The sequence below is a fragment of the Cebus imitator genome, unplaced genomic scaffold (assembly GCF_001604975.1).
Source record: "Cebus imitator isolate Cc_AM_T3 unplaced genomic scaffold, Cebus_imitator-1.0 Scaffold201, whole genome shotgun sequence".
Taxonomy (NCBI): domain Eukaryota; kingdom Metazoa; phylum Chordata; class Mammalia; order Primates; family Cebidae; genus Cebus; species Cebus imitator.
This window is the reverse complement of record NW_016107516.1, coordinates 2099394-2113672: the sequence shown is the minus strand read 5'-3', so window position 1 is coordinate 2113672 and position 14279 is coordinate 2099394. Positions and strand designations below refer to the sequence as shown.

The 14279-nt window shown below is 39.5% G+C and overlaps 1 protein-coding gene across 12 annotated transcripts in view; it reads left to right on the top strand.

The window, feature by feature from the left end:
- PHLDB2 (pleckstrin homology like domain family B member 2) overlaps positions 1–14279 on the top strand; it is a 226885-nt gene that overhangs the window by 94154 nt on the left and 118452 nt on the right. For all 12 annotated transcript variants that reach the window (XM_017547815.2, XM_017547811.2, XM_017547806.2 and 9 more), the window contains exon 2: positions 11525–11639. In XM_017547815.2, coding sequence (XP_017403304.1) covers positions 11573–11639 — 67 coding nt within the window. In that variant the 5' untranslated portion in view covers positions 11525–11572. The remainder of the gene's footprint in view (positions 1–11524; positions 11640–14279) is intronic.

Below are 14279 nucleotides of genomic sequence, written 5' to 3'. Positions count from 1 at the left end.
TAGAGACGGGGTTTCACCATGTTGACCAGGATGGTCTCGATCTCTTGACCTCGTGATCCACCCGCCTCGGCCTCCCAAAGTGCTGGGATTACAGGCTTGAGCCACCGCGCCCGGCCCTTCAGATAGACTTTTAGAAGTGAAATTGTTGAATCATAGGGCATCCTATATGAACAATTTTTAATAAATGCCACCAAATTACTGAGACCAATTTTGGACTTTGCTTTTCTTATTTTAACTTTTTCCAAGGTAGACTCAAACCGAGTCAATCAAAATCTATGGAAATTTCCCTTGTGATATTATCTTGCCATTTGCTGCTGACCTGATATCCCCCTGGCTATATTTTTAAGTCTTTTTTAAATCCTAACATTCTTAGACACTGACTTTAGCTTCGGCACTGGTTTTTATATATCCTTTCTACACATTATTGCCATAGTAATCTCAAACTCTGCCTTACGCATATCACACCTCTGTAATTTTCCGTGAGTCCCTAATGCCTAAAAAATGAACCTTAACTATGCATTCAAGATCCCTCACAATCAGGCTACAATCCTTTTCATTTTGTCCTAAAATTTAAGAGAGAATGAGAGAGAGAGATTTAGCATGAGTCTCACATTCTTAGGCACTTGCACATGCCTTAAACATTTAATTCTTACATCAATTTCAGAGTGTTATAGTTTTATTACCATAAAAACATAGACACTGATGGATTGGGGAAGACACCTGCTTCCTATCACACAGCTGTAGCATTTAGAGCTGTGGTTTGTACGGTTTATCTGACTGCTAAGGTCACGTACTTAACTATCACGCCATATTTCAACTCAATTTAGCAAATATTTATTCGATATATACTACACACAAACTACTTTATTAAGTGCTACAGAGGATTAAAAATGTGAAAAGGATGGCACACAACTGACATTTAATAATGGTGCCTGCTTCCCCAGCAGCAGCTCCTTCTAGGTAGCTATACTTTATGACTCTGCCCCTGTGAATAGCTGGTGCAGAGGTAGGCACTGGTTCTCATCGTCCACTGCAGTGTAACAGACACCCCAAAATTCAGTGGCTTAAAGCAATGACAGTATTTATGCTGCTCCAACTCTGCAATTTAGGTAAGGCTCAGAGAGAACATCTTGTCTCTACTTCACTCAGCATCAGCTGAGGACACGCAAAGGCTAGGACTGGGAATCACCTGAAATCTTACTCACTTGTCTGGAGGTTGGTGCTGGCTGCCAGCTGGGTCATCAGCAGGGGCTGTCACCAAGAACACCTTATATAGTGACCCCATATAGTCTTTCTTCTTCCTCATGACTCAGGGTCTAGGTTCCAAGGGCAAGCTTCACTGAAGGGCAAGGAAGAAGCTGTTTGCCTTTTAGAGCTTAGCCTTGAAGAGCACATAGCGCAACATCACTTCCACTAGTATTGATAGGCCCATCCAGATCCAAGGGGAGAAATGGAGACCCCACCTCATGATGGAGGGCTGCCAGCGTCACAGAGTAGGAGGAGCATGTGAGTCACTGGGGCCATTTTTGGAATACAATCTGCCACTGCACCTACAGACATGCCAGTGACCTTTCAGAGAAAGACAATCCAACAACCAAATTCTTTTTCGAGTGATATGACTTAAGAACAACTTAGAGAATAAAACAGCTGATGGAGGCTAATCTGGAAGGACAAAACGCAGAAAGAGAAGAAAGTGGCCATGACAAAGCATGTGTTCACTGAAGTTACGAGGCAAACAGAAGTCAGGAATAAGAAGTCCTATTCACCTTTAAGTTCCCAATAGAGCACAGTGCCAAATGTATGGTAAGTGCTCACAGTTGTCAGATGAAGAAACTCATGAATGCTGGAAAGAGAGAAAACAAAAGGAAGGGTAAGATTGGAAAGGGAAGATGAGATTCTACAGAGATATGTTAAGTTTGAGCACCCAGTTATACCTCCTCACTGATGTCTAACAAGCAGTTAGGGATGCTGATCTTAGCTAAGAAGAGACAGCAAGTGTTAGGAACAGGGTTTAGGAAGCCATGGACAGGGAAGCTTTGGCTTTGAATGAGATTGCCAAAGAATCTTGTATTAGTCCATTTTCACACACTATAAAGAACAACTGGAGACCGGGCAATTTATAAAGGAAAAAGATTTAATTGACTCACAGTTCCATATGGCTGAGGAGGCTTCAGGAATCTTACAATCATGGCAGAAAGTGAAGGGGAAGCAAGGCATTTCTTACATGGCCATAGGAGGTGAGGAGGACTGCCAAACACTTTTAAACCACCAGACCTTGTGGAAATTCACTATCAGGAGAACAGCGTGGGAGAAACCACTCCCATGATACAATCACCTTCCACCAGGTGCCCCCCTTGACATGTGGGGATGACAATTTAAGATGAGATTTAGGTGGGACACAGAGCCAAACCATATCAATCTACATTATCCAGGTGGAATAATGAAGTAGTTAATACTACTGGCTTTGAACCTGACAGCCTGGATTTAATGTCTATACCTGCTTCACCACTTACTATGAGTTTTCTTAGGTCTAGTTGTTTAATATCTCTGTACCTCAGTATTCTGTTATAACATTGTTATAGTAATGAAACTACCTCAGAGGGCTGTGTATTAAGTGATATAATGCCTGCAAAGTGCTTAGAAAACAGCCTGTACAGAGTAAGAAATCAGTGCACATCAGTCATCGTAACTGTTAACAGTTTTTTAAAAATATCTAAAGTTTAGGAATGAACAGAGGAAGAGCTGGAGAATAATACTAGGCACGAAGATCTTATGCAACCTGTACAATATTCCTTATGAAAGTTTGAAGTTACATTCGTTGCTGAGCTGACTAACATCAAACAGTTGCTGATCTGTTAATAAAGGAGTGGCATGGAGAGGATTATGTTCTATATCAACCTCTCTTAAAGTCATGCTCTTTGGGGTGCATATGTGTTGAGTCAACAAAAGTGTGTGGTATACACAAATAAATTTGAGAAATGCTGGATGAAACAAAATTAAGTAGGTATTTCCTTAGAGCCTATACTAAATGCATATACTAATATGTCCCATGGCTTGCTAAGGAGGGGCTATAGAGTGCATCATTTCCAAAACTCCTCTTAGTTTTTTATGGGATCATTCTGTTAAACTGACATTCTGTAGAACACAATTTCTCAAAGCTAGTCAAAGTATGTGTTAAGCTTACTGCAGAAGACTGTCCTGGGAATCTTCTTAAAAACACTTATTATTGAATTGCCTGAACCCAGGAGGCGGACGTTGCAGTGAGCCGAGATCGCGCCATTGCACCCCAGCCTGGGTAACAAGAGTGAAACTCCGTCCCAAAAAAAAAAAAAAAACACTTATTATTGAACCTGGCCAGGCGCAGTAGCTCACACCTGTAATTTCAGGACTTCAGAAGGCCAAGGCAGTCACAACACTTGAAGCCAAGAGTTCAAGACCAGCCTGGTTAACATGGCAAAATCTCGTCTCTCCTACAAATACAAAAATTAGCCCGCGTGATGATGCACTCCTGTAATCTCAACTACTCAGGAAGTTGTGGCACAAGAATCTCTTGAACCCAGGAGGTGGAGCTTGCAGTAAGCTGAGATCGTCCCACTGCACTCCAGCCTGAATGACAAAGGGAGACTCTGTTTCAAAAATAATAGCAACAACAAAAAAACACATATTACTGAGCCTACGCATACAGATTCTGATTCAGAAAGTCTGGAGTGAGGTTAAGGCACCTGTATTTTTATTTTTATTTATTTGTTTGTTTGCATGTTTGTTTTAGAGACAGGGTCTAACTATGTTGCCCAGGCTGGTCTCAAACTCACGGGCACAAGTGATCTTCCCACCTTTACCTCCTGAGCAGCTGGGACTACAGGCACATGCTACCGCTCCTAGCCAGGAATCTGTATGTTTAAAAAGTTCCTCAGTATGCTTTTGCCTCTGGCAACCTAGAAGAGGAATTTGACCCTACCCACAATTCCCTCTCTTTCCCTTTCCAATCTGTTCTCAGAAAAGCAGCTCCACAAGAATGATAGCAAATCCAGTAATCTATCTGTGTTGATTTTTCAGAAATTCATCAAATAAGCATAGTATGGAAGTTACTTATATACCTATTATACTTTCAGAAACCTTCAGACAGTCAATATGGATGAAAGCTAGTGATTTGATTACCATAAAAATATAACTAGGAAAAAATAGTTGTAGGCTTTACATATAAAGAAATTTGAACTACAGCCCCAAAGAATTCATGATAATCTGGACAGAATTTTGAGGCAGAGTCAGATTAGAGTATCTTTTAAAACTTGCTTAGAAGTAATAACTAACAAAATGAGGATAGTTGTGTTCTCAGTGTATCTCTTTAAAATTTAATCTAAGAATAGACTCTGAGATTTTCTTGAAGACCAGTTAGAGCTGAGCATATACTGATCTAAGACTAGATATACTGCTAAATCTAATTTAGGAGAGCCATTTTGGAAATAAGACAATTTTTTTTTTTTCTTGTGAACATTCTGTCTAGGAAGAATTCAGCAGAATGAATATTCATCATTTAACATATTCCTATTTTATAGTGTGCTTCAAAACTTTTTGAGTAAAAATAAGATAAAAGTATGGCATCACTTCCAGATTTCTCTACATACTCAAGCAATTATTCGTTTTATATGTCTGGCAGGATGGGTTTTGATTGTGGTCACTCTGTTTGTCTGTTCCATTACCCCTTGTTCTGAGGATAAATTAGCCTGTGAGAGGCCACCCACACTGAACTCGTCCAGACTGAAAGAAAGAAAAAAACAACTAAAGAGTCAGAAAAACTAAATATAACACATGTTCTTAGATTAGATCCTCTAAATATTACTGGGATAATTCTAGTAATTATCCCAGTAATGGAGTTTGTGAATTTTATGGTAGTGTCAATGACAATTTCCTGATTTTGATTCTTGTGTATTGGTTATCTGAAAAATGCCCTTCTTTGAAGGGTTGCACATTATTCAAGAGTGATGGCTGTCTGTTCACAATTTACTCTCAAGTAGTTCCAGAAAAAAAAATGTTCTTTGTGCTATCGTTACAGCTTTTCCGACACTTGAAGTTATTTTAAAATTAACATTATCTTTAGCATTTTTAAAAGATTATTTTGTGGTCTGTGAGTTTATCATTGATTTTCTCAGGTTCTCTGGGTAAACTATATCATCTGTAAATAGTTTTATTTCTTCTTTTCCCTTTTCTATGAGTTTTTTTCTTTTTTAATTGTGTTGGTTAAAAACAACGTTCAATAGATGCAGAGAGTAAACATCCTTACCTTTTTCTAATCTTAGTGGAAATACCTCTAGTATTTTCTGACTAAACATAACAGTGGCTTTAGGATCAAGGTATAGGAAAATATGCATCATCATTTCTTGGCCCTATGGCTGAGATCAAGTAAAGAAAATATGCATCCCTTTCTATTTTCTTCATGTTTTTATTAGGAATAGGAATTGAGTTTTGTTAAAAGCCTTTTTTTGGGGGGTGGGGAGGCCCAGTGTGGTGGCTCATGCCTGTAATCCCAGCACTTTGGGAGGCTGAGGCAGGAGAATAGCTTGAGACTAGGACTATAGGACCAACCTGGGCAACATTTCTAAAAAACAAAAATAAAAATATTGGCCAGATACAGTGATACACGCCTGTAGTCCTAGCTGCTTAGAAGGCTGAGGCAGAAGAATCACTTGAGCCCAGGAGGTTGAGGCTGCAGTAAGTGTTGATTGCACCACTCCAGCCCGGGCAACAGTGAGACCCTGTCTCCAAAAAAATTTGTTTAATAAAATAAAATTTAAAGAATTTTAGAAAGCTTTTTCCCTAACTGGGGATAATTTATGATTATTCTTCTTACGTCTACTAATATGGTATTTATATTAATAGATTTCCTCATATTGAATCATCCTTGCATTCCAGAAACAAATCCTACTTGGTCATGGTATATTTTCTTAACGCGGTATTAGACTCTGTGTTCTAATATTTACTCTAGCGTTTTTCCATTGATATTGGATAATTGCTTATAATCTTATTTACACATTAGAATCATTTTCCACCATACCACTTTTAGGAGAACAGTTTCCATGAAAGGGAGCTTGGTAATAACAGAAGGGATAAGGAGACAATCTAATGCAGAAATGGAGAGAGCTGACTTAGGGCCACACAGATGAAGAGGAGATTGCTGACCCCTCACTTACAGACTAGGTGACCTTAGAGAAGTTATTCCTCTTCTTCTGCCCTCAATTTTCTTGCCTATCAGTTAGAAGAACCTACCTCAAAAGATTGTGTGAGAATAAAATGACAAGATGTCTGTACAGACTTTAGCACAATGTCTAACACAATGTAAGCTCACGTAAACATTGGAATATTGCACTTTATTAGAAAGCACTATTCTTCTTCTACTGCTTTTTACATTCTAATAATGTGGCATTAAGACATATGTGGACAGGTGTCATAGTTTCATCAGGAGGCAGTTAGTCTCCAATACCATTTTGTCATAATTACCAGGCCACAGAGGAGTTTAGGCAGCTGATCTGGGGAGCTAGGTTTGTCTTTTGTCTCTTCCTTTATATTTACTCCATTCCAGACTAGAGGTTTGAGTTTATAATTTTATTTAATTATTTTATTTTATTTATTTTTGAGATGGAGTCTCACTCTTTTGCCCAGGCTGGAGTGCAATGGTGTGATCTTGGCTCATTGTAGCCTCTGCCTCCCAGGTTAAAGCGATTCTCCTGCTTCAGCCTCCCGAGTAGCTGGGACTACAGGTGCCCACCGCCACGCCCGGCTAATTTTCATATTTTTAGTAGAGATGGGGTTTTGCCAAGTTGGCCAGGCTGGTCTCAAACTCCTGACCTCAGGTGATCCACATGCCTCAGTCTCCCAAAGTGCTGGGATTACAGGTGTGAGTCGCTGCGCCCAGCAGAGGTTTGAAGTGAAACAGTGAGCTTTTCATGGTTATCAAGTAGGAGTAGGAGGAGCAGGGAACTGCAAAGGAATGAAAAAGGAAGAAAAAACTTCTTGAAGCCCTCCTACATGCCAGGAACTAATTTAGGTATATCTGCAGTTATTACATGAGGAAAGCTGGAAGGCTGTAGAACTCAAGAACCACCTTGACAGTGAATGGGTATGGGCGTTGTCTAACGATTGAGATCAATGTTTGTTCTTTTATTCCCATTCATAGGCCCTTCAAATAGAATAAAGAGATACATTTTCTTTGGGTTGGGCTCTGAGTTACTCTAGCTCTACGTGCTCTGAACATCAGGAAATCACTCTGTACAGGGCGTCAGCTGGGCGTCTAGGACTCCTGCGTGTGGAGGAGTTAAGGAGAATCATAATTTATCAATACATTTATTCCACAACAGTTTTATTATAAATGTGCTTATTCTGCAACTCTTCATTAAGACTGCAGAGGTGGAAATGCTATCTACCACTCTAAGACTGACAGACCTAGAACATTGTAGGAATGCCCTGGAAAAAGAGGCTGGCCTAAAGATGTTGGCATTTCTGTGGAACCTAGAAAGTTATAGTTAGAGAGCAGGGCAATGCCTGAGGGAGACAGCACAGCACATGTATTAAGGAACAGCCTCAAACAGATGTAGATCTGCATTTTATCTTTCTTTCTCACTGCTGACTTTTGACAAGTTCTTTGTTTTTCTGAGCTTTAATTGTATTGTCTGTAAATTGAGGGAAAAGTACCAAATATATATATGGGGTTATGGTGAAGGTTAAAGGAGATAATGTAGGTAAAACACGTAGCACAGTGCCTGGCTTATAAGCCCTCAAATATAATGGCCGTTATTATTATCTGGTCTTTAGCAGTGTTCCCTTCTTGCCTCCATAAACAATCTTTTCCTTAGACTTTAAGCTTCTGCTTTTTTTTTTTAAAGACTTTTTTTTTTTTTTTTTTTTTTTTTTTCTAAAATTTTTTTTTTTTTTTTTTTTTTTTTTTTTTTTTTTTTTTTTTTTTTTTTTTTTTTTTTTTTTTTTTTGGTCACAGCAAAATTTTTAAGACTGTATTTTTATTTAAAGACTATTTTTTGGTTCATAGTAAAACTGAGAGGAAGGTACAGAGATTTCTCATATGCTCCCATCCTCACACAAACATGGCCTCTCCCTTTATTAACATCCCCACTAGGGTGGTATGTGTGTTACAACTGGTGAACTGATGAACCTACATTGATTCATCGCCATCATGCAAAGACCATAATTTACATTAGGATTCACTCTTGGTATTGTACATTCTATGGGTTTAGACAAATATATAATAATATGTATTCACTATTACAGTATCTTAGAGTATTTTCACTGCCCTAAAAATCTTCCGTGAAGCTTTAAAAAAATAGCTTGTATTGAGATGTAATTTATACACTATATAATTCACCTAAAGTTTACAATTCAATGGTTATTAATACATTCAAAGAGTCATTCACAATCTAACTTTAGAATATTTTTCTCACTCTCAAAAGAAAATCCAGACCCATTAGCGGTCACTCCCTATTCCTCTTTCATCTTTTCCCCACATTCACTTCTGGATAACCACAAATCTATTTTCTGTCTCTGTAGATTTGCCTATTCTGGATAGTTTATATAAATGTAATCATGTAATATGTGATTTCTTGTGACTAGCTTCTTTCATGTAGCATGTTTTCAAAGTTCATTCATGTTGAAGCATTGTCTCAGTACTTCATTCATTTGTATTGCTGAATAATATTCCATTGTATAGATATATCACACTTTATCCACTTCCCTTTTGAAAGATATCCGAGTTGTTTCCATTTTTTTGCTATTACAAATGATGACACCATGAACATTTGCAACCAAGTTTTTGTGAGAATGTATGTTTTCAGTTCTCTGGGGTATATACGCAGCAGTGGAATTTCTGGGCTTTATGGCAGCCCTGTTAACCTTTAGAGGATCTGGCAGATTGTGATCCAAAGAGGCATTCTGTATTTCCACAAACACCCTAAGAGTGTTGCAATTTCTCCATTCTCCTCAATACTTGTTACAATCTGTCGTTTTTATTATAGCCATCCTAGTGGGTATCAAATGGTGTCATATTGTGGTATTGATGTGCATTTCCCAAATGGTTGAAGATGTTCAGTATCTATTAGCCACTTGTATAACTTCTTTGGAGCAATATCTACTCAAGTCCTTTGAGTATTTTGATTTTTTATTAGACAGTGTCTTGCTCTGTTATCCAGGCTGGAGCACAGTAACATGATGACGGCTCACTGAAGCACCTAACTCCGGGACTCAAGATATCCTCCTGTCTCAGCCTCCAAGTAGCTGGAAACACAGACACATGGCACCATGCCTGGCTAATTTTTAAAAATTTTTGGAAGAGTCAGAATCTCTCGCTGCTTCCCAGGCTGGTCTCGAAATCCTGGGCTCAAGAGATTCTCCTCCTTCGGCCTCCCAAAGTGCTGGGATTACAGGAGTGAGCCACCACACTTTGCCAAGTATTTTGAATTTTAAGAGTTTCACACATACTCTGAGAGTCCCTTATTAGATATATAATTTGCAAACATTTTCTCCTGCTTTGTGGGCTGCCATTTCACCTTTTTGATGGTATTGCTTATAGCACAAAAGTTTTTAACACCTCTTTTAAATATAACTTATGGAAGTTTATATTTCAGCAGTTATTTCCTACAATAATATTCACGCTGGTAGACTTTTAATGGAAGACTCTGCCATGTTCTTCACAGGCAAAAATGAGGCCCTCAATATGTAAAAATCCTCTAATTTTAACCTTCTCATCAATAGCTGTTGACCTACATTGACATCTACTCTTACCTGCTTTCACTACCCGTTCTTTTGAGATAAAGAGAGCTTATTCCCGTCAAGACCAATACTCCAGCTGGGTTCTTGACCTCAACCTCTCTCTCTTCTCTCAGGACATTGCTCTGTCACTTAATCTGTTTTCCTAGATCTTTAACATCTCCCTCAGCCTAGGAGACAGTTTGCCTTGCTCCCACCCATTTTGCGGAAAAACAAAACTTGTCATGATTTGCATCTTCCAGATATATATCTCTAGTCTTACTCTCTACCCTGCCCTTCACTTAGATGCCCTACAGATATATTTCAATTCAACATGTCCAGAATTAAATTCTTCTCACCCACATCTGCTCCACTTCCAGTATTGCCATTTGTAGATAATGGCACCCTATCATCCATCACTTTCCCACATCAAATTCTCTCTCCCTTGTACATACCTTTCAGAATCAATAAATCATGTTGGTCTGATGAATTTTACTTCCCATATATATCACAGAGTCTGCATCTTACTGTCTTATACAAATGCCTTTAGTTTCTTAGCATCTCTTCCGTGAATTATTATATAGACCTCTAACTTGTCTTTCTGCCTCCAGTTCTGCCACCATTCAAGTTCATTCTCTTTAATACACCCAGGGCAATATAAACACAACCTGGTATGTTTTAGCATTTGAATAGGAGATATTGATTGTTACCTTATTAGAAAATGTACGTCGCTGGTAATGTGACCTTTGATAACTCCCTTATTCTTCATCAGTCTCTGGCTCCTCATTTGTTAAATAAAAAATGACGGCACTTAGTCTCAGAGACGTAGTGAGAATCAAGCAGGACAATACTTGGCATACTAGGTTTATGACAAATGGGAGCCCTCACTTACATGACAATAGAATGAGATCATCTCCTGGGGCTCCCCTGTGTCTACAGAGAATACTAGATATGACAGCTGCAGAAAGCCAGACTTAAAGTCAGGAACTCTTTGGGAAGCTCTTGAGAACAAGGACACTAGTTTCTTTCCATATAACATGGGATTTGTAAAAATCAGAAGAAATAATAAAGACAAAATACCTAACAGAATGGCTGGTAAATAATAAGCATGGGATGAAAAATAGAAAATAAGCAGCAACATGCCCAAGAAGAAATCACTATGCTAAGAAACCGGTTCCTCTTTTGGTCTAAGCATTGTCTGTCACTTGTTTGCCAGAATCTGTTTGTTCTAGATAAAAGTGTGCTTTTGTTATTAGTGGTGCTGGTAGTGGTGAAGTTTTGTTGTTTTAAAGGGTAGATAGCAGTGGAATAACAGGGTGATCCAAGACATCTGTTTTTCTTTTTTGAGACAGAGTCTCACTCTGTTGCCAGGCTGGAGTGCAGTGGTGCAATCTTGGCTCACTGCACCTCTGCCTCCCAGAGGCTGTACCCACAGGTACAAGTGATTCGCCTGCCTCGGCCTCCCGCATAGCTGGGACTACAGGTGCATGCCACCACACCCAGCTAATTTTTGTATTTTTAGTAGAAACGGGGTTTCACCATGTTGGCCAGGATGGTCTCAATCTCTTGACCTTGTGATCTGCACGCCTCAGTCTCCCAAAGTGCTGGGATTACAGGCATGAGCCACCACGTGGGCTGAACGTCTGGTTTTCAACTTCGGAAGCAGTTTCCCCAGATGTTAAACATCTGTTCAACACAGAGGTTATGCTGAACTTAAGTTTTCAGAGGTCAGTTCAGATTTCCAATCATGATACGTCTCTTTTCTTGCTGTGTGCAGGCTGGCACTGATTCCAGTTTCTCCTTCGAGATTCAGCAGAAGATCTTGATGGAGGAGGATGATGCCCAGAGAGACGTGCCCAAGGAAGATGGAGTTGGTGATGTGCAACATTTTGGTGAGAACTTTATTGTCAGAGTTTTTTAGTACATATTTACAAGTTCTTACTCCATCACACGTATCAAGAATAAGCTCTCATTTTCAAGTATAAACCCAGGAGTCCAGCAATCACTGGGGAAGAGAGCCTGAGGCTGGCAGTCCTTGGCCAGAACTTTGGTCACCTGTTTGTTCACAGGTCACTGATTCTTACCTCACTGAAGACATATGCTGAGGTTTTATTTGGTCCAGATGTTGAATGATGGAAAGACCCAAGCAGCTGGTATGGAGGTCTTTCTCAGTGACTCATCAGTCATTCAGAAATCAAAGCCTACACAAGAAAGGGTGGGGCGGTATGCATAAAGACATCAAGCCTTTAGCTCTAGCAGAATAGCTGATACTGACATCTCTGAGGAAGGAAGAGGCTCCAACATGACTACTCCCAATTCACAGGGTTTGTGGTGCTGGTTGAAATCTTTGCAAAGGGTTCCCCTGGCACTCAAACAGAATAAATAGGTTTATAAAGTGTACGTATTCTTCATTACTTTTTATTATGTCTCAGGTGATCAAGTAACCAGAGGAATGAGGGATAAGCTTGGGTACCTAGTTTAAGCCAATCTCATAAGTATTTCCTTCTGAATAGCTCAACAGCTCTGTACTGCAGAGTCCCCGTGTATTAAGGGAGGGCAATTCCACACCAGATTTCATTTTTCATTTACTCATTATTCTAAGTTCTAGACACAGAGTTAAAATAGAAAAACCTGTGTTAGGGCTCTCCAGAGAAACAGAACCAATAGAACAAACATACACACATACATACACACACACACACACACACACACACAGAGAGAGAGAGAGAGAGAGAGAGAGAGATTTTAAGGAATTGTCTTAGTTGCTCTAATGTGGGGGCTGGCTGGCAATTCTACCATCTGTAGGGAGTATATATCTTGAACAGACATGGAAAATAAAACTGAAACATTAAAATATGATGATGTGAAATATTTTGACATCTAACTAAAACCAGTCATGGAGTTGGAGAAAGTTTTCTGGAAAGGGTGATTTCTGAAGCAATTATTGCTAGATGAACTGTGGTTATGAGGAAAGAGATAAATGAATGTGACACATGTGAATAACTGTAAGCAGTTTACTGTGACTGGAATGCTCCCTCCTTGCAGGAAGAGGAGGAAGGAAATGGCAAACTATTAGGTGGGAAAATAACCTGCAGAAACCAGATGACTCTTTTTTGTTTTTGTGCTAATCTGAGGATTCCAGATTTATTTCATCCTAAAGGCTTTGAGAAGTTACTTGAAGAATCCTAAGCACTGGAGTGATGAGATTAGAGTTTCCGCATTCACGAGCATCTGTATAATTATTTAACAAATATTTAATAGTGTCCTGTCATATATGAAGTTCTGTGAGAGGCACTGGAGATATGACAATGAACAAGATAGAAAGATCCTGGTCCTCTTACAGCTTAGAATTGTGTGTGGCAGTTTAGGGGAAAAAAAGACTAATAAAAGAATTTAAATTTTAAGTACTGTTATTGAGGCTTGATTTAGGAGATTATTACAATTCCAATATCCTCCTATCCCATCTCACCTGGCCATTATATCCTGCCATAAGTGGGAGCTTTAAATACTGAGTATTACTCAGCAACTGCCCTATACCCCATTCTCCTCTCATGGCCAAATGCAGTCTTGGATTTGATACTTCCAGACCCTCTTTCCAAAATGTGGATCTTAGCTTTTTCTTTAGGCTCTGCATCTTCCGTTTCCTTGGGAGAGCCTTACTTACTGCACACCTAGTGTCCCTTTAGCCCTGGGCCTAATGAGGTTCCATCTCCCCTTGACTTGTTCCTGGCCCTCTCTAAAAGTGGGAAAATACCAGGTAATAAATGAATGCAAGGGGATGAAGATTCCTATTGACAGATGTTTTAGAGGTAGAAATTATATGATTTGGCAATGGATTGGTAATGGGAGTTGAGGAAGAATTGAGGGACTGAAGAAGTTTTCCATATAGGGGAGCTGGATGACTGGATCTAGGAGGGTGTCCTTTACTTAATTGTAGACTACAATTAAGAAGGAGGGCTCAGGGGTGCATGTGAGGGAGGTGATAATGATGTAATGATTAGGACATGTTGAGTCTGCCTTGCCCAAAGGATAACCCTACCTAGGTAGACCGGGTGTGATCCTCACCTTCACCCGTGTGCATTCCTAAACCTTCCCTCTTTCCTGCACTGAGGATTGTGGAAGTTGGAATGAAACACCAGGGACTGATATTTATAGTGGGATCAAAGCATTCAACAAAGTAATTGAGAATCTATCATGAAATGTTAACAGCCCATGAGAGATAAAAACTTTCTTTTGAGGACTAATTACTAATGACTTATTCATCAAGGGTAATGTTGCCCCCTGCCACTAGGGATCCTTCAAATTGCCTGTGCAAGGAATTTTCCACCTGGATAGTCACTTTGATAACTTCTGCAGGACAAAAGTAGCTTTTCCAACAGGAAAACAATAAACCACATCACAGCTTGTCTTGATTACATTGCTCATCAATGCTCAGCAGACTAGAGGAGTGAAAAGCTAAGTGCTTTGGTGCTCCTTCCCCACAACCAGCACTCCAGTTGCTGAGAGGTCTCAGACCTTATCTGGGATTTGTG